This window comes from Oncorhynchus gorbuscha, linkage group LG06 (genome assembly GCF_021184085.1).
Source record: "Oncorhynchus gorbuscha isolate QuinsamMale2020 ecotype Even-year linkage group LG06, OgorEven_v1.0, whole genome shotgun sequence".
NCBI classification, from domain to species: domain Eukaryota; kingdom Metazoa; phylum Chordata; class Actinopteri; order Salmoniformes; family Salmonidae; genus Oncorhynchus; species Oncorhynchus gorbuscha.
Window position 1 is genome coordinate 61,743,290 of NC_060178.1, and position 21,999 is coordinate 61,765,288.

At 45.3% G+C, this 21,999-nt stretch overlaps 1 protein-coding gene across 1 annotated transcript in view; it reads left to right on the forward strand.

Moving 5' to 3' along the window:
- Nucleotides 1-6,165: 6,165 nt before the first annotated feature.
- LOC124038716 (multimerin-2-like) overlaps nucleotides 6,166-21,999 on the forward strand; it is a 28,109-nt gene continuing 12,275 nt past the window's right edge. The window contains 2 exon segments of the mRNA XM_046354799.1: nucleotides 6,166-6,596; nucleotides 19,419-19,541. Coding sequence (XP_046210755.1) covers nucleotides 6,229-6,596; nucleotides 19,419-19,541 — 491 coding nt within the window. The 5' untranslated portion in view covers nucleotides 6,166-6,228.

Below are 21,999 nucleotides of genomic sequence, written 5' to 3' on the forward strand. Positions count from 1 at the left end.
TAACTACCCAGGGGTATCTACCCAGGGGTAACTACCAGGGGTAACTACGCAGGGGTAACTACGCAGGCCTACACACTGTTACGGCCCAAGTTCACTGTACATGGATACTGATACAACAATCCAAAACGACAGAGGCACTGTATCAGTCCCCTAAGTCCAACAAAACAACGGCTATCAATGAAAGAGTCATGAAAATATGTTAGTTAAGTTTTGATCTGGCAGCAGATAATAACAGCTGAGGCAGCAGGATGTCAATACCATTTGGACTAATCATACCACTTCACGACTGCCCAGGTTCCTAAACAGACCCGCTCACCATTTGCCCATGTTATATCAGCACTAATAGAGCCAACTATAGTCTCTGAACCTCAACTCCAGGAATCCATAGAGCTACATTATTGTGTTGGTAATAAGCTAAAGCCACTTCACAGCTATTACTCAAGTCTCCCCATATCATTCTCCACTTTCGACTCCACTTCAGGGAGAGGGAGAGAATAATGCAGTTCACTCTCACTGTAGTAGCTACTGTAAATTGGATAGTGCAGTTAGATCAACAAGTATTTAAGCTTTCTGCCAATATAAGATATGTCTATGTCCTGGGAAATGTTCTTGTTACTTACAACCTCTTGCTAATCGCATTAGCCTACGTTACCGCAAACGTCCCGTGGAAGGGACACCGATCCCAAAGAAGATTTCTTTTAAAGAGAAGACACCTGTACCATGTCAGATGTAGAGTTGAAATGTATTACATTTTGAGTTTGCATCCCAATATTAAACTTCATATACATCACAGAAGACTGAAATAATACAAAACTGTTTGACATAAAAACACTGTTTTTTTCAATTATGTTTATTAATGATAAAATTATGAAAAATATTAATTACATTCCACCCATGAGGCCACGTAGTAATTTGACTGCAGGAAAGGGCTACAATGCATTGTAATGTGTCATCAAATGTACACAATTCCCTATACAGTCATTAACACAATTAGACTCACACAGAGACCCAGACTACCTCATTAAACGTATATTGCATTTAGGAATATATGAATGTACACTATGCAGTGAAATTAGTTTCCTTGAGAAATATGATGACAAGGGAAATAGGTCGCTTTCTCTATTGTGGGTCCCATGTCGGACGACCCCTTTGGGACTCCTGTGGGGACTCCTTCCTAAAGGATAACATCAGTAACCCGGTACAGGAGATGCATGAAATACCCCAAGGTTGTGTGACTCTCGCAAAAGTTTTCTAACATAGCTGGAGACAAGTTAAATGTCCAACTTTGATTCTTTGTAACAGGCTTCCTTTTGTTCCACCCATACTGATTGTGAGATGTCTGGGCCCCACATGAATTAGAGAAAATCATCCTCTTGGTGCCTTCGCTGTTTGGATGATGAGGCCATGTGAGGTACTGGACCATTATAATCTAAATACATGAAAGCCCTCTAAAAAGAACTGTCCAATTATGCACATGAGCAGTTTTCAATTAGAACGGCAGTGTTAGTTCAGTATTTTATGGAAAATAATTTAATAGAAAAAGACAAGTAAAATAAATGGTTCAAAGAAATCTCACAAGAGAAGTTTGAGGGTAGCCTATATTAGATTATAGTTTCTCAGGGAGTGCTAAATAATAGGCATTTTCCAATAGCCATATCAATGTCACTGTCCATGTTGCTGCGTGGCGCAGTGGGACACCACTAGCAGACCGTGCTGGTGTAATGGCTGGCTGCTCTGAAGTAATATCTGTTGCGTCTCACGTAAAACATTTTATGGCCTTGTCTGCCTTCCTCGCCCTGCTGTAGCCCTGTTTTGCTGCTGCTGTACGACTATACACAGGTGCATGATGGGAGGGACTGCAGCGATGCGCTGGTCTGCAGGGTGTGGTGGCTGCAGCCTTGGCATGGAGGGTCTGTCTGGAACTAGCTGGCAGCAGGCCCACTATTTGGGCCTTTATGTATCACTGCTCTGAATGCAGGAATTTGGTGGAACTGGGAATAGGGCGAGGATCATTTTCTTGCAACCCCGGGGAATTCTTTCTGGAGATCAGTTTGTCTTATTTGTTCCAGGAAATGAAATGTGTTTGAGTGGCTTGTTAGAGTGACACAGCACAGGGGCTGCTGGATCTCGCATATGTCTCAATACAGCTGCATCTACCACAAACACAAGCACACATTAACAGACATTAGGACACTTCTCAGATTGTTGCCCGAGGTGAAAGAATACCATGCCATTGTTTGAGGAGTACCATTGTTTGAGGAGAGTGCACAATTTTGAACATGAAAAGTTATTAATAGACAAATTAGGCACATTTGGGCAGTCTTCACACAAATTCTTGAACAGAAATGCAATGTTTCGTTTGATCAGTCTAAAACTTTGCACATACACTGCTGCCATCAAGTGACCAAAATCTAAACTGCACCTGAGCTGGAATAATACATTTTGGCCTTTCTCTTGCATTTCAAAGATGATGCACAAAAAAAATACAATAGAAGGGTTGTTTTTGTCTTTGTATTATCTTTTACCAGATCTATTGTGTTATATTCGCCTACATTCCTTTCACATTTCCACAAAATTCAAAGTGTTTCTTTTCAAATGGTACCAAGAATATGCATATTCTTGCTTCTGGTCCTGAGCTACAGGCAGTTAGATTTGGGTATGTAATTTTGGGCGAATATTTAAAAAAAGGGGCAGATCCTTAAAAGCCATGTGTGTGAGGTGTATACATTTGTTTCAAAGTAGATTTGTTTAAGACCACCAAGAAATACTCTGTGTGACCCAGATGTAGCCCACTGCAGTAAAAGGTTAAAGGGATACTTCATCTAAATTACTAAATTACACATTGGTTTCCTTTCCCTGTAAGTAGTTGTGGGCAAGGCACTGCTAGTTGGGGGCAAGGCAATGCTAACAATACCATGTATGTCATTGTACCGATATTAGCCAAATCATCTTTAAATGAATTTGTTGAGCTACACAATCAATTTTAGATATTTTATAAGGATTTGGAAATAACGTGCAAAAAATGCTACAATAGGTACCATGAATTGCATCGGATTTGTGCCAAAAATTCTAAAATGTTAGCATTTGAAAACACTGTCATGGAAACTAAACCAAAGGATGGTTGCTGTCCAATATCTCTTTTTCATATCTACCATTGGAAACCTATGTAACATTACAACCACTGTTGATGGACAGGACACTATACACGACAGTACTGCATATACAGTTATACAGCTCTAAAAACATAATAACACAGAGATCAGTAATGACCAGAGCTCTCCCTCCTGGCCTGTCCCGTCTGGGCGACCTCTCTGTTGGTGGCCTGTTGATCCCCAGCCCCAGATAGCCAAAGCGGCTGTCACCTCTCCCCCCAGGGAGTTTGGCAAAACAAGGCCCCGTCAGCTCTCTGAGTGTAAAACTAGTGCCACCTGCTGATGATACAGTGAACACTCACTCTCTCTTCATTTCTCTCTCAGCTCATAATTTACCCTGTGGTCCCTAGCTGCTTGGCTGCAGCCAAGAACACCAAATTAAATATTTGATCACATGGACACCCGGCAGGGAGGGGCCCCACTACTAGAGCTCCACCTGGATGCAGACAAGGACAGTAAAACGATGTTGCTATGGAGAAGAAGAAAAACGTTTCCTTTCTTTTCAGTAAGAACCTAGTGTAGCTTACAGTGTCGAAGCATCTTACTGTATTGTGCTGCGCTGTACTGTTTAATGGGCTACAGAGGTCTGTCTCTCCTCATACATAAGGGTGGGATTTCAGGTCCTGCTTCTACTAAAGAGTTACAGGGCTATCCACGTTAAGCACCTTAAGGAGCACCGTATGGCGAACAAGTCTGTCCCAAACACCGGGAAAGATAGTAACAGCAGCAGCACACATTCCAATGTCAACTCTTAAAGTTAGTGGGACACTGACACCGTCACCTCTCCGAGGTCGTCGGGAGTAAGGTCTTTAATCAGGTCAACACCCCGCAAGGCTGTGGTGCCCGACGGTATTCCAGGGCGCGTTCTCGGAGCATGCTCGGGACATCTGGCAGGCATATTCATATTTAAGCCTCACCTTAATCCGTAATCCCCACGTGTTTTAAGATGACCACCATCGTTCCTGTTCCCAAGTACTCTTAAGGCTTCATGCCACAATGACTACCGGCCTGTAGCACTCACGTCTGTAATCACGAAGAGCTGTGAGTTGTGGCATGAAACTCCATCATCCCGGACACCCTGGACCCACCCCAATTTGCATACCGCCCCAACAGAGCCATAGGTGACGCAATGTCAAGTCCTCTCCACACTGCCCTCGCCCACCGAGATGAGATACTTACACCTATGTGAGACTGCTGTTCATTGACTACAGCTCAGCGTTCAACACCATTGTCAAACAAGCTTAGGACCCTGGGACTGAACACCTCCCTCTGCAACTGGACCCTGGATCCTGCCCCGCTGGCCCACAGGGCTGTGTGCTTAGTGCCCTCCTGTACTCCCTGTTCACCCAAGACTGCGTGGCCACCCACGAATCCAACAGCGGATTGCTGATGACACGACGGCGGTGGGCCTGATCACAGCTTGTATCCCCAAGCCAGAAGACCACTAAATAGCTAACTAAAAATCCTACAATGTGATTTTCTGGATTTTTTTTTCTCATTTGCCTACACGGACTATCTGAGTTGACCGTTGTATTTTATTTTTTGCAATGTCTCTATGCACATCACAAGACTCTACACACACACACACCCACCCACCCACATACAATCATCATATACGCTGTTGCTACTCTTTTTATCATATATCCTGATGCCTAGTCATCTTACCCCTATACATAGACTTCTATCACTCCAGTGGCTCTCGGGGTGTGCAGCGGTCTAAGGAACTGTATCTCAATGCTAGAGGTGTCACTACATATCCTGGTTTGATTCCAGGCTGTATCACAACCGGCCGTGATTGGGAGTCCCATAGGGTGGCGCACAATTGGCCCAGCGTCCTGCGGGTTAGGGTTGGCCGGGGTAGGCCGTCAATGTAAATAAGAATTTGTTCTTAACTGACTTGCCTAGTTAAATGTGCACATTGTATATATGGTACTGGAACTGACTGTCCCTGTATATAGCATACTTTCTTATTTCTTATTTTTTATTTCTTGTGTGTTTTTGTTCTACCTTATGCTATTTATAGTATTACATTGTTATTGATTGCTGCATTGTTGGGTTTAGAGCTTGAAAGAAAGGCATTTCACTGTACTTTTGCACCTGCCATTAAAAACTTGAAACTTAACATGGGAGTTACATCACTCAAATATTGGTATGATAAACCGAAAAACAATACAGTTTCAACTCACAACACCAACTCATCTGTGACCTAAACAACAATGTATAGTCATAACTGGGGTTTCAAAATTCTGGGAACTTTCAATTAATTGTTTGGTTTAATTCAACCCCCCGGTTGGAGGATTCCCAGAATCAGGAGGGAATTAGCAGTAAATTTGGAATCCTCCAACCAGGGAATTTATTGAAAGTTCCCGGAATGTTGCAACCCTAGTCATAACATCATTCATCTTCCCACTATCTACTTAAAAACGGATTACTCATATGGGTCAGTGTGGGGGTCTGTGTGTGATTCTGATGCATAGAGACAGAGATAACTAGAGGGAAAAGTCTCTCCTATGCAGATACATTTGACTGATTCCCTCTATCCTCTGGTCAACAACCTTTTACACCTCTTTAAAAGCCATCCAATCTCCCGCTCTCTCTCCGCCCTAACATCCCTTTCCTGCACTCCGCCAGTCAGAGGAAGAGAGACAGAGGTGAGGTGATAAGAACATAAGAAATGGGCCGCTTCCTCACCGGCCCGGCTGGAGTATGTGTGTGTATGCGCGCGTGAGTGTGTGTGGTGAAGGTGTTGGTGGGAGGGGGGGGTCCTAACGGCATCTCCAGCCTGCGGACCTGAGGGACGGAGGGGATGGGTCGGTAGGAGGCTCATTTCCGAGGATTGTTAGAGGGCTTTGAAAAGGGCTTTGGGTGGCTGGGGTGTGAGTGCATGTGTGTGTGAGTGAGGGGAACAGTGGGAGGGGACTCCTAGCCTGAGGAGGAGGAGGGTGACTTTTGAACATGGGGGTGGGGTATTTCCAAAACGTAACTCTTTAAAAACAAATAGCAGTCCCGGAGAGTTCTCAGACACTTTTGGCAGCTAGCTAGTGTGGATAGATCAGGACCAGGCAGCATAGCAGACATGACAACTGTGGGGGAACTGATGCTGCTGGTGCTGGGGCTGCTGGTGACAGCTCATTGTGAGGTCAGGGCCAGGGATCCAGAGGTGGAGGAAGAGGACCCAGGCCTGCCTCTGGAGAAAGAAGTCTTGGGTACCCAGGGGATGGGGGTAGGAGTCCATCCTGAACCTGGGGGGATTGACATTCCCCACCTCAGGACAGGACCCCGTGGCCAAGAACCTGATGTGCCTGGATCTGCCCACCACCCTCTGGGGCATGGGCCACATGGACAACCCCATCAGGTTGGTCCTGGGGAAAAAAACCTGGGTCTGCTGCCCGAGGAGAGTGCTCCCACACCAGGAGAGGGAGGGAGCTACCCAGCCCGCACTGGGTAAGTGTTTATTCACAGTAGCTAGCCACCTCTCAGCTGACAGACAGCCTGTGCAGACACGTATTTATAGGAGAAGGAAAACACAGGAACAACCACCTGTGGATTGACAAACACACACATGCACTTCACAGCATGCACATCAAACAGAATACTAAATGTTTGGTCTACCAGCATGTGTGAAATAACAGCTACCACCATAGCTGTGGGAAACAGGGGTGCTGAGGGTGCTGCAGCAACCCCTGAAAAAAAGGGAAAAAATGTATGTTTTTCTTCACAAAAGTAGGCAACAACAACAAAAAAATCCCAGCACCCCCAAACATCTTCCCGGCGGCTATGGCTACTACCCACGGTAAGAACGTGGAGCAGCTCACATATACAGTTGAAGTCTGAAGTTTACATACACCTAGCTAAATACATTTAAAATCAGTTTTTCACAATTCCTGTCATTTAAACCTAGTTAAAAATGCCTTGTCTTAGGTCAGTTAAGATCACCACTTTATTTTAAGAATGTGAAATGTCAGTATAATATAAGGCAGCGCCTGCTGCCTTCCTTATACTATAGTATAGTATAATATATCATGCTTTTTCAGTTCTGCCCACATATTGTCTCTAGGATTGAGGTCAGGGCTTTGTGATGGCCACTCAAATACCTTGACTTTGTTGTCCTTAAGTCTTTTTGCCACAACTTTGGAAGCATGCTTGGGGTCATTGTCCATTTGGAAGACCCATTTGTGACCAACCTTTAACTTCCTGACTGATGTCTTGAGATGTTGCTTCAATATATCCACATAATTTTCCTGCCTCATGATGTCATCTATTTTGTGAAGTGCATCAGTCCCTCCCGCAGCAAAACACCCCACAACATGATGCTGCCACCCCGTGCTTCACGGTTGGGATGGTGTTCTTCGGCTTGCAAACATCCCCCTTTATCCTCCAAACACAACGATGGTCATTATGGCCAAACAGTTCTATTTTTGTTTCATCAGACCAGAGGACATTTCTCCAGGAAGTACGATCTTTGTCCCCGTGTGCAGTTGCAAACCGTTTTCTGGCTTTTTTATGGCGGTTTTGGAGCAGTAGCTTCTTCCTTGCTGAGTGGCCTTTCAGGTTATGTTGATATAAGACTCGTTTTACTCTGGATATAGATACTTTTGTACCCGTTTTCTCCATCTTCACAAGGTCCTTTGCTGTTGTTCTGGAATTGATATGCACCAAAGTACGTTCATCTCTAGGAGACAGAATGAGTCTCCTTCCTGAGCGGTATGACGGCTGCATGGTCCCATGGTGTTTATACTTGCGTACTATTGTTTGTACAGATGAACGTGGTACCTTCAGACATTTGAAAATTGCTCCCAAGGATGAACCAGATTAGTGGAGGTCCACATTTGTTTTCTGGGGTCTTTGCTCATTTATTTAGATTTTCCCATGATGTCAAGCAAAGAGGCACTGAGTTTGAAGGTAGGCCTTGAAATACATCCACAGGTACACCTCCAATGGACTCAAATTATGTCAATTAGCCTATCATTAGCTTCATGACATCATTTTCTGGATTTTTCCAAGCTGTTTAAAGGCACTGTCAACTTAGTGTATGTAAACTTCTGACCCACTGGAATTGTGATACAGTGAATTATAAGTGAAATCATCTGTCTGTAAACAATTGTTGGAAAAATTACTTGTGTCATATACTTGTGTCATTGTACTAACAGACTTGTCAATACCAGAGGTGGGACCAAGTCATTGTTTTACAAGTCACAAGTAAGTCTCAAGTCTTAACACTCAAGTCCCAAGTCAAGTTACAAGTCAAGACAGGCAAGTCCAAGTCAAGTCTCAAGTCGAGATTGTCAAGTATCAAGTCCTAAACTTTGAGTTTTGAGTCCTAAACAAGTCATAATGTGCTCTTTACCAAATGTAATACCATTTCATATTTTTAACAAGAGTACGTTAGTATATTACATTTACGCAAATCATGAATGCTTTTAAAAATATCTATATATTTATTACTTTCCAAATAAACGTTATATTTCCATGGAAATACATGGGTAGCTATGAGAAAGACACCCTCCCCCCAATAGTGATCGACTATTGAGGATCGCTGTGGGGAGCAATTCGGCAATGTAGGCTTGTACACAATCGCCCAACACACACACACACACTGTGTGGTTATAGTAGGCTCATGTATGTCAATGGTTTTAGGAACAGCAGTAACATCAGCCAGGATTTAGGCTACCAACTGCCTAGCCAGTTCTAGCTCAATCTTGGGTGCAATGATCACGTTCCCGCACTAACTGACTGTGTGGAGGCTCATTGATTTAACATTACGTTAACCTACATGCTACACTAGTAAAGTAATAACATATATAGCTGTCGACTATATTAGCCACAACTTACCGTTCTTTGTGCAGCTTCAAATATCGAACAAAGTTGGAAATTGTTGTGCCTTCGTCTGTAAACTTCTTCCCACATGTTTTGCAAGTTGCAATCCGTTTTTTATTGATACAGTGTCGTCTTTATATCCTAAAATAATAATTTGGGGTATCATCTATCTAAGGGCTCCATCTGAATTCACCCACCGACATTCCTCTGCATTGCCACGCACAACTTTTTCTCAGCTGGCACAATTTGATTGGCTGCTGTCCGATTCTAACTGTAATCCGTTAAATGAAGTGTTGATGGGATGCACACTTTTTTAATAGCATCATTTTTAATATTTGGGCTTGGAGGGTATCAGGTCCAAGTCAAGTCATGAGTCATTGGTGTTAAAGTCAAAGTCCAGTTGCAAGTCATCATATTTGTGACTCGAGTCTGACTCGAGTCCAAGTCATGTGACTCGAGTCCACACACAAAACTATAGTTTGTTAACAAGAAATATGTGGAGTGGTTGAAAAACTGTTTTAATGACTCCAACCCCGAGTGTATGTAAACTTCAGACTTCAACTTTATATGCAGTGCCCCAGAAATATGTTTTTTTTTGGGGGGGGGGGGGGGATCTTATCTCATCGCTACAATCAGCATGAAGCTTGAGCTGATGGGGTGAACTAAATCAAGTCTTTTAGTAAACTTTTACATGTGCCCTCCTCAGCAGAACTGCTGGGATTTCACTGCCTTGGTTTGGCTGGGCTTCTTGTTAATGTGCTCTCTCCAATCCCACCTCACCAAAGTGTCGAAAGTAGGCACATGGTTTTCCTTAGCCGAGCTTAATCAATCGCAATTCATCTTAATTGCATAGAAAGCCATAAGAGAGCAATAGGTTTCCTGCAGTTTGTGCTCAGAGCCCAGGCTGCCGGCGGAGCCTGATCTTTGCTCCAGAGCTGAGTTACTGGACATTTCATTATTCTAACCTGGATACATACATTACACCCTAAATTGCAGCGCAGCTAGCCTGATCCGCTGATAATGTGCTCCCTGAGGAGCTAGCTCAAACAGCTAGCGATTATCCCTCCTTAAGAACGGCCATTTAAACGTTTACTTAACGACATCGTTCAAAGAAGACCTTTTTCTCATGTGTCACCATCATTACTGTAATGGAGTTCAGGTTTGGGCCGGCCAAGCCTGTGATATCTCTGAGGGCCAGCTTTGATTGGATCCTCTCGTGCTGGAGGAGGTCAGTGAGAGGTTCACCCTGTGTGCGAATAACTCTTTACTCTGCAACAGAAGAAGTGTACTGTCTTTTGCAAACTCTCAACTCAACCAAGGTTCATGGTTCGACTGGATGTGTGAGAGGTATGCAGCATACAGTCCTTCCTGTTCAGTGTAAACAGAATGAATCAATGTGCTTCGGCCTTGACGTCTGTAAACACATTGGTTGTTAACAAAAAGAACATCGAGACATTTCAATGACTGAATACCTCGGACATATGAAGAGCACTGACCGTGCAAAGGAAAAATTAAACTGTCGATAAACGTGCAGTCCAACAAAGATGTATTAACAGATGAACAGAGTGGATATATGAGAGGTATTCAGACACTCAAGGATGACCATACGGAAGGCTGTGAGGCCGAAACGTCTCTTCTTCTTCTAAACCGTAAAAAAATATTTTTTTTTTACAAACTATTTGTTCACCAAGTGTGTCTGAATAACTTTAGCATATGAATAACACTGATTTAAAGGTCAGATATCTCCATTTATTTTAGTGCTGAATGGTTTTCAGTTTAGTGTTATTGGCATATTTTCATCCCCAGGGTGTAACAGCCCCTGTTGTTTTGGTGAGTGCTCAGGGTCTAGGTGATATATGTATATATATATATATATATATATATATATATATATATATAATATGTATATATAAATGTGTGTGCATGGGCGCGTGTGTGTGTGTGTGTGTGCGTGCGTGCGTATGGGCGCGTATGTGTGTGCTACAGTGCTAGGATAATTCCCTCCTGTGGTGTAGACAGTGCGCTTCACTGCTGAGTCCGAGGCTGTTTCATTCTGCACACTTCTAGGCCCCCAAAATGCATGTGTTAGAACCCAGGTGGTGGGCGAGGAATGTGGATATACGAGGGGCGTTGGGATGGATGGTTCACGGCTGACGTGAGGCATTGGGTCTTTGGTACGCATGGGGAGCTCTGAAAGGCCACAGACAGCGAGGGAGTGAACTTGTAGACCTGTGTGGACTCCTACAATCTAGCTAGCAAAACAGAACAGAACTATGCAGAAGCAAAGAGGAGCAGACCCAGACAACAGGCTAAACAACTCATTACAAGAACCCATGAAAACAGGAAGTATGAGGGAGGGGTAGTTTACTGCTGAATCTGTTTTCAACAATACTGCTCAGATATTTAAATACAACGCAGCTCATTCTAGTGTGGGATGTTACACCGGTGACGTCATCGCTAATGGCGAAGCTCCGTAGACATAATGAACAGTCGCTTAACGGCAATTATACTTTTCGCAAATGTCGTTCATCAAGCACTCTCATTAAAATCAACATAATAGTAAGAAAAGCTAAAAGAATGAAATCAAGACATGAAAGTGCAGCCCATGTCTAAAGCCTGGCCCTCCTGCTGAGGTCCATCGTGGGGCTCGGAGGTTGTACTGATGACCGTACTGATGACATGTACCAGCTCCAGCTTCAAGAGCGGAAACCTCCGCTCCCTTTCCATCCCTCAGTGGCCCTTCCCGGACCTCTCGGAACAAGGTCATTCCCGACCCATCACCAACGCAGCCAATGGCTGTGTGTCCGGAATGGATGTGTGGAAAAGCCTGCTTGTTGCTGCTATGCTCTCACGTCTCTCTAAAACATGTCCTAAAGGAATCAGCTTCGATTCCCAGTGTGCTCGGCCTCGCCGCTCAGCCACTGGCATTGGCACAAAGGCCTTTTGTGAACAGTCGGGTTTCAGAGTCCATGTCGACTCAATGGCTAACAGGACCCCCATACCCATCTGGTTATTTTCTCTTTTCGTTTCTGAATCAACATCATCTGCAGCAGTCAGGGTCCTCTGCAGAATTGAAACACTTTGAACACTCTCCGACACAATGTGGCTTTTCTTGAAAGCAAAAAAATAAATCATAATAATGGCCACTAGTGCAGCATAAAGGGGATATTGTTATCCAGGCCAGCTGTACTGTATAAGAAACAAGCAGAGGGGAGTCCTGGCTTTGAAACCCAGCCAAAATAACATTGTAGATCTACTGTTAACATTAGTTCTTCATTTATCTTGCGAAAGGAGTATCTGGTCTGGTGTTATTGGTACTATAAAACATCTATGAATTAGTTAAATGACATGACTCTTCAACAAGACTACAGAGCCTCTTAGCTTAGCTAGCCCTTTTTGGAAACCTCAGCTCCTCCAACCCAGAGGCCTAATCAACCACCCAGGACGCCATGATTGGACTGTGGGAGAGGACAGTGTCGCTGTGGGAACACAGGCCTAGTATCATATCACCATAATAGAGAAACTCACCACCAAGGCTGTATGACAGAGCTGTATGAAGGTTGGTCCAGTGGATTTGCAGTGGGGCGTGTGTGTGTGTGTGTGTGTGTGTGTGTGTGTGTGTGTGTGTGTGTGTGTGTGTGTGTGTGTGTGTGTGTGTGTGTGTGTGTGTGTGTGTGTGTGTGTGTGTGTGTGTGTGTGTGTGTGTGTGTGTGTGTGTGTGTGTGTGTGTGTGTGTGTGTATACTGGAGTGTCTCAGGATGGAGTAGGTTAGCGCTGCGTGGGAGCGTCAGATGCTTCCTTCCTGGTCGGAGCCAAAGAGGGGTGATGTTCTGGGAGTTGTAGGCCTACAGGAGGGTATGACGGCTATTGTGCTCTCCCAGAGATGGCCCTTCATGATTTCACAGCAGACCAGGAGGAAGCGACACCGGCAGCTCTGACTCAGATCTGCCAAGCTAGTAGCACAGTGGTGGGGTTGAGCATGGAAGGGACAGATATTGGACGTTGACAAATTGAAATTCACATTGACAAATTTGAATTTCCAATGAAAAAGTTCAACTTTGCAAGCAGTCGGTGGGAACCCTAATTCCTAGACTGTGAAAGCACATTGCCATTGGCTGGTAAGAATCTAGTACCCACCTTCTTCTCAGCCAGAAAGGAGTGCACATTTACCTTGGGAGGGCAGAAAGGGCAGACCTCAATGTTCTCACATTGTAAAAGTTTAATATTATTGTTCTACTGTGAAATATCAAAGACGGGATCAAGCGCAGAACACTGTTTGTGACACACTAGAGGCCAAAACAAACTTAAAGTATCAGTGACCCTCTAGTCAATTCACCAGGCATTCCACTCTCTGAGTTTCCATTCAGTCCTGTTGAACGAGGATATTGCTCAAAATGTTCTTTGTTTTTGTATGGGAAGGGACACAGTCTTTCCTTGTGTTTGCTTTCTTATTTGCTTTCGAATGGCAATCGTCATGTACTGAAAACTTGTTAGACGAGCTTGTTTGCTGTGGCACTGTTTAGTCTGTGTAAGGGTGAACACAGTCGTAGAGCTGGAGGCTGGTAGGGGATTCAAGAGACCTTGTTCTCTCAGTTTATGAAATATAAACTTAGTACTGGGTTGTGACACCCCTCCTCCCCACTCTTTATCCAGCAGGAGTTCCCCTCCTAAAGGGGGTTGTGTCGCTTACTGGGCCAAGAGAAAGACAGTCTTGGATCAGAGTGAGAAAAGGTGAAACATCTTGTAAACGCCAACTGTCTCATTTCTACACATTCTCCGTCTCTGCAGTGTAAAGTAAGTCTCAAAACAAACCGCAGTGGTATGTGTGTCTGTACAGTACATGAAGGACTTCGGCAACACTCCAATGTCAGGGCCACAACGATGCAGCCACTTGCTTGTTGCCTTGGAAACAGATGAAGTATTTTGGTTTAATCCTCTCCTCTCCACTCCTCTGCAGCTGCACCCCTGGGACGTCAAGGCTCTTTGTTTGGTCTGGCCTGGGCGCAGAAGTGGTGGATTAGAGAGCCAATGACATAGACATGTTGAGAATTCCAATACAAGGTTAGGCTGAGAATGGCACACATACTGTACATACATACGACTTAAGGTTCCTCTTAAGCTTGAATGGGTGAGCCAGGTCAGATAAAGATCGTCCTTTTTCGGGAAACTCCCACTCAAGCACGCAGGGTTACTTAATTCAGCCTCCATACAATGCTACACACCACAGTGGAAGGGAGCGGTTTGGCAATCACTTTGCCTCGCCTCACTGGTTCAGCGAGGTAAGCCAGAAAAAACACCAAACACCAGATCTGACATGTCACACTCTACCACGTCAGTTTGAGGAGCCCCAGGCCGACCTGTTCGCCTGGTGTTTAGTAAACTCTGTCTCCTGGTTGATGGGACAGAGGGGCGTGAGGTTAGTCTCAAACAGACTGGTCGAGACAGGGCCACCCAGGAGCAGTGAAATTCATCCCCCTCTGCACCTGTCTCACCGGGTGTCAGGGGCGAGATGACCCCTGCAGTGTTGTAGACTGACCCTTGGCTATCCTATACCTTCCCTAATGGGTTGCTTGGACAGTCTGGGTCTGAAGCAGGTTAGCAAAGCTCAGTGCAGGTTTGTGCTGGTAAGGGAGGGTCAGAAGGGGAGAGCCGCTGTAGCAAATGAAGGTCAATGGGGGCCAAATGGAATAAGAAGGCATAATTCACCAGAAATGGAGATGAATGAATACCTGTGGAATTCGTTGAAATCAAATCTGCTGGTAAATTAAAGTGACTACAATTTCCCTGATTAGATACATGCAGACAGCAGTGTGAAGGTCCTGGCAAGAAAGACAGCCCATAGATGATGTCTTGGCCCAGTCAGTAGTTGCTATGTGCTGAGAAGGCCGAGTTGGAAGCAGGGGATGGTTCTTTCAGCACTACCCTGGAGAGAAGCCAGGCGGGTGACTCACCGTTCCAGGCCTGGGCACTGAAGCTGGCAGTAAAATACCCATTATATAGTAATGAAGGGTAGAAAGGGGCCAGGAGGGAGACTGTCAAACATAAAAAGCAATTCTAAAATAGAAAAGGGTTAAACACGTCATAAGAAATGTCGGCCACCGAAACAATACGTTCTTCAAGAGTCCGACAACACCCAAATAATGTTGCAACGACACCCACATAACGTTGCAACGACACCCAAATAAGGTTGGATGAAAAGGCAGATGCTGCTGAAATAGAGTTTTATTTTTGGCACTGTTAAAAATAAATCAAAATGACTGTTAGATTATGGGAAGTCCAGTGGTCAGTGCCGGATGCTATGTTTGTAGCCTTGACCTGTAGAGACAGGAAGGAAAACCACAGAATTGCAAACAAGCAAACTGTGAGACAGCAGCAGTAGTTGAGGGAGAGAGCGCTGTAAGCCCAGGAGGAAGATAGACCTTCACCCCAGAAACCTACAATAGTATAGAAGAACAACTTTACTGTCCATCCAGGATGGAAGTTTTTCTTTGGCATCACCTTACATTTAAAGAGTGACATACAATCTCACATGTAAAACAGTCAGTTCAGCATACTGCACACACGTAAAACAGTCAGTTCAGCATACTGCATACACGTAAAACAGTCAGTTCAGCATACTGCATACACGTAAAACAGTCAGTTCAGCATACTGCACACACGTAAAACAGTCAGTTCAGCATACTGCATACACGTAAAACAGTCAGGTCAGCATACTGCACACACGTAAAACAGTCAGTTCAGCATACTGCATACACGTAAAACAGTCAGTTCAGCATACTGCATACACGTAAAACAGTCAGTTCAGCATACTGCATACACGTAAAACAGTCAGTTCAGCATACTGCATACACGTAAAACAGTCAGTTCAGCATACTGCATACACGTAAAACAGTCAGTTCAGCATACTGCATACACGTAAAACAGTCAGTTCAGCATACTGCATACACGTAAAACAGTCAGTTCAGCATACTGCATACACGTAAAACAGTCAGTTCAGCATACTGCATACACGTAAAACAGTCAGTTCAGCATACTGCATACACGTAAAACAGTCAGTTCAGCATACTGCATACACGTAAAACAGTCAGTTCAGCATACTGCATACACGTAAAACAGTCAGTTCAGCATACTGCATACACGTAAAACAGTCAGTTCAGCATACTGCATACACGTAAAACAGTCAGTTCAGCATACTGCATACACGTAAAACAGGACATGGATACATTCACTCACAACTGACAGCTGTTAAAATAGATCGACACGTACATATAGCGATACAATTGACATTGCATTTATTAGTCCATCACCTTCGTCTTGGCCATGGTCATGCTAAAGCGCCAGCCAGAGGGAAGCCTTTTGAACTGAGAGTGTAGAAGGTAGGAGGAGGTCGCCAACGATGCCAAGAGGGTGCAAAGCTGTCATCAAGGCAAAGGGTGGCTACTTTGAAGAATCTCAAGTATAAAATATATTTGGATTTGTTTAACGCTTTTTTGGTTACTACATGATTCCATGTGTTATTTCATAGTTTTGATGTCTTCACTATTATTCTAAAATGTAGAAAATAGTACAAATTAAGAAAAACCCTGGAATGAGTAGGTGTGTCCAAACTTTTGACTGGTACTGTACCAGAATAATGGTAATCTGTCCAATCTCGCGTGGTAGATAGAATGGCCTGAATGATATGAGCATCTCATAGTCTCTGGTGAACACTTGTTCAATCACAATACACTGTGTGGCCCAAGTATTAACTACAAAGATACACAGCTGCCAGCTATTGATTTATGTGATGTTGTTTTGTCTCGATCTGCTCTGATTGCTGTGTATCCATCACATGTTCACATCAATATTGTCCTGCTTGAGCCACGTTTCTGCAGATGGCTTGCTTTTCCCAAAGTTGTCTTCAAATTGAACCTTGGCCACTAACTCATCCAGTTTATTATTTAGTGACCGTACATGGTGATCACTGGGAGCGGGTGACGGCTTCCCCACATTTGACATGGTGATCACTGGGAGCGGGTGACGGCTTCCCCACATTTGACATGGTGATCACTGGGAGCGGGTGACGGCTTCCCCACATTTGACATGGTGATCACTGGGAGCGGGTGACGGCTTCCCCACATTTGACATGGTGATCACTGGGAGCGGGTGACGGCTTCCCCACATTTGACATGGTGATCACTGGGAGCGGGTGACGGCTTCCCCACATTTGACATGGTGATCACTGGGAGCGGGTGACGGCTTCCCCACATTTGACATGGTGATCACTGGGAGCGGGTGACGGCTTCCCCACATTTGACATGGTGATCACTGGGAGCGGGTGACGGCTTCCCCACATTTGACATGGTGATCACTGGGAGCGGGTGACGGCTTCCCCACATTTGACATGGTGATCACTGGGAGCGGGTGACGGCTTCCCCACATTTGACATGGTGATCACTGGGAGCGGGTGACGGCTTCCCCACATTTGACATGGTGATCACTGGGAGCGGGTGACGGCTTCCCCACATTTGACATGGTGATCACTGGGAGCGGGTGACGGCTTCCCCACATTTGACATGGTGATCACTGGGAGCGGGTGACGGCTTCCCCACATTTGACATGGTGATCACTGGGAGCGGGTGACGGCTTCCCCACATTTGACATGGTGATCACTGGGAGCGGGTGACGGCTTCCCCACATTTGACATGGTGATCACTGGGAGCGGGTGACGGCTTCCCCACATTTGACATGGTGATCACTGGGAGCGGGTGACGGCTTCCCCACATTTGACATGGTGATCACTGGGAGCGGGTGACGGCTTCCCCACATTTGACATGGTGATCACTGGGAGCGGGTGACGGCTTCCCCACATTTGACATGGTGATCACTGGGAGCGGGTGACGGCTTCCCCACATTTGACATGGTGATCACTGGGAGCGGGTGACGGCTTCCCCACATTTGACATGGTGATCACTGGGAGCGGGTGACGGCTTCCCCACATTTGACATGGTGATCACTGGGAGCGGGTGACGGCTTCCCCACATTTGACATGGTGATCACTGGGAGCGGGTGACGGCTTCCCCACATTTGACATGGTGATCACTGGGAGCGGGTGACGGCTTCCCCACATTTGACATGGTGATCACTGGGAGCGGGTGACGGCTTCCCCACATTTGACATGGTGATCACTGGGAGCGGGTGACGGCTTCCCCACATTTGACATGGTGATCACTGGGAGCGGGTGACGGCTTCCCCACATTTGACATGGTGATCACTGGGAGCGGGTGACGGCTTCCCCACATTTGACATGGTGATCACTGGGAGCGGGTGACGGCTTCCCCACATTTGACATGGTGATCACTGGGAGCGGGTGACGGCTTCCCCACATTTGACATGGTGATCACTGGGAGCGGGTGACGGCTTCCCCACATTTGACATGGTGATCACTGGGAGCGGGTGACGGCTTCCCCACATTTGACATGGTGATCACTGGGAGCGGGTGACGGCTTCCCCACATTTGACATGGTGATCACTGGGAGCGGGTGACGGCTTCCCCACATTTGACATGGTGATCACTGGGAGCGGGTGACGGCTTCCCCACATTTGACATGGTGATCACTGGGAGCGGGTGACGGCTTCCCCACATTTGACATGGTGATCACTGGGAGCGGGTGACGGCTTCCCCACATTTGACATGGTGATCACTGGGAGCGGGTGACGGCTTCCCCACATTTGACATGGTGATCACTGGGAGCGGGTGACGGCTTCCCCACATTTGACATGGTGATCACTGGGAGCGGGTGACGGCTTCCCCACATTTGACATGGTGATCACTGGGAGCGGGTGACGGCTTCCCCACATTTGACATGGTGATCACTGGGAGCGGGTGACGGCTTCCCCACATTTGACATGGTGATCACTGGGAGCGGGTGACGGCTTCCCCACATTTGACATGGTGATCACTGGGAGCGGGTGACGGCTTCCCCGCCTCCGTAGTCTGTTCCTGACACCACCGCTTGAGTCTCGCTTCTTCTTAGTTTCCGTTTTTGACTTTGTAGAACAACAATCAGGTAAGGCAAGGGTGTTTTCGAGGGTGCAAGCTTTATCTTGGAAAGAGAGCAGATTCTCACGGGTGTATAGTTAGGCGACGGTAGTTGTTTTACTCACTGGCTCCATACAATCTCCGTTTGTCATTGTAAAGCTTTTTGAATATTACAGCAATCAGGATGAACAGGGTCACACATGCCATGTACAATCCACTTTCAAACTTGCGACGCACTTGGGACTTAACAAAACAAAATAGAGCGATATAACTATAAACAAACGAACAGGGTCTGGCAGCAGCGCCGTGCCCCTAGAGGATGTAATATCTCTCCATAGATTCATCTCAACGGTCTCCCAGTTTCCGGTGTCATTACACACAGAGATTGCACAGTATCAAAGGAATGGCGCTGTCTCTCTCTCTTTCAGGAACTGGTGTGCATTCGTGCACCGCCGCATTGTCACCACGGCCGTCTCCTGTGGCACGGAGGAATACACCATCAAGTCTCAGAGCCCCTGTCCCAACGGCACACCTGACTGCCAGCTTGTCATGTGAGTTCATCCCAACGTGCATTCAAACGTCAACTCAAACCACATACTAACAGTACAATGCATTATATTACAGATTGCATGATGCACACTCAGATTCTCCAATCTCCCACACACATCTTGTGTATTTTTGCATGTTTTATTTCAACTTTATTTCGTCAAGGAGTCAATACTGAGAGCAAGGCCTCTTTTACAGATGAGCCCTGACTGACGGAAAATACACATCAAAATATCAATACAAAACACAAAACACGGTCATAACAAACACACACATTCATTCATCCGCAATAAGGTCCTCAATCAGCTTTCTGAATTGCAATAGAGGCACCAGAACATCACATTTAAGAACATTTTTAAAACTTGTTCCACGTATAAGATACATGAAAACTAAAAGCTCATTTACCTACAGTGCATTCGGAAAGTATTCAGACCCCTTCCCTTTTTCCACATTTTGTTACGTTACAGCCGTATTCTAAAATGGATTAAATAATGTATTTTTTCTCATCAATCAACAAACAATACCCCATAATGTCAAAGCGAAAACAGGTTTTTATACATTTTTGCGAATGTATAAAAAATAAAAACAGCAATACCATTGTTTACATAAGTATTCAGACTCAAAATTGAGCTCCGGTGCACCCCTCTCCATTCACAGCAAGCACATTAAGTCTGTGCCCTCAGGCCACTACTTTACTACCACATACTGTATCTACAACACAAAGTGTGTGTGTGTGTGTGTGTGTGTGTGTGTGTGTGTGTGTGTGTGTGCGTGCGTGCGTGCGTGCGTGTCTGTCTCTCTTCATAGTCCCCGCTGTCCATAAGGTGTATTTTTATGTTTTTACTGCATACATCAGTTATTTGATGTGGAATAGACTTCATGTAGTCATGGCTCTATGTAGTACTGTGCACCTCCCATAGTCTGTTCTGGACTTGGGGACTGTGAAGAGACCTTTGGTGACATGTCTTGTGGGGTTTGCATGGGTGTCCAAGCTGTGTGCCAGTAGTTCAAATAGACAGCTCAGTGCAATCAACATGTCAATACCTCTCACATGTTATGAAGTCAATCTCTCCTCCACTTTGAGCCAGGAGAGTTTGCCATGCATATTATTAATGTTAGCTCTCTGTGTACATCCAAGGTCCAGGTATAATGCCCTGTTCTGAGCCAATTGCACATTTACAAAGTCCCTCTTTGTGGCACCTGACCACACGACTGAACAGTAGTCCAGGTGTGACAAAACTAGAGCCAATAGGACCTTCCCTGTTGATAATGCTGTTAAGAAGGCAGAGTAGCGCTTTATTACAGACAGACTTCTCCCCATTTTAGCTACTGTTGTATAAATAACGTATGTTTTGACCATGACAGTTTAAAATCCAGAGTTACTCCAAGCAGTTTAGTCACCTCAACTTGTTCAATGTCCACGTTCTTTATTACAAGATTTAGCTGAGGTTTAGGGTTTAGTGAATTATTTTGCCCAAATACAATGCTTTTAGTTTTAGAAATAAGTAGGACTAACTAATTCCTTGCCACCCACTCTGAAACTAACTGCAGCTTTTTGTTAAGTGTTGCAGTCATTTTAGTCGCTTTAGTAGCTAATGTGTATAGTGTTGAGTCAACCGCATACATAGACACCCTGGCTTTGCTTAATGCCAGTGGCATGTCGCTAGTAAAGATTGAAAAAAGTAAGGGGCCTAGACAGCTGCCCTGGGGAATTCCTGATTCTACCTGTATTTTGTTGAAGAGGCCTCCATTAAAGAACCCCATCTGTGTCCTGTTAGACAGGTAACTCTTTATCCACAATAGGGAGTGTAAAGCCAGAACACATACGTTTTCCCAGCAGAAGACGATGATCGATAATGTCAAAAGCTGCATTGAAGTTTAACAAAACAACCCGCGGTATTTTTAGCGGCAGTCCTTTGTGTAAGTGCATGTTGAATGTCCTTCCCTTTAAGCACACTGAAAGGGTGTTTCAATTTGTTTACTGTAAAATAGCATTGTATCTGGTTAAACACCATTTTCCCAAAAAGTTTACTAAGGGTTGGTAACAGGCTGATTGGTTGGCTATTTGAACCTGTGCCTGAGGGCACACACTTTCTAGTAGGTTTAAATTGAAGATATGGCCTCCCAAGTCCCTACGGTGAAGCATGGTGGTGGCAGCATCATGCTGTGGGATGTTTTTCAGTGGCAGGGACTGGGAGACTAGTCAGGATCGAGGGAAAGATGAACTGAGCAAAGTACAGAGAGATCCTTGATGAAAACCTGCTCTAGAGCACTCACGACCTTAGACTGGGGCAAAGGTTCACCTTCCAACAAGACAATGACCCTAAGCACACAGCCAAGACAACGCAGGAGTGGCTTCGGGACAGGTCTCTGAATGTCCTTGAGTGGCCCAGCCAGAACCCGGACTTGAACCCGATTGAAAATCTCTGGAGAGACCTGAAAATACCTATGCAGCAACGCTCC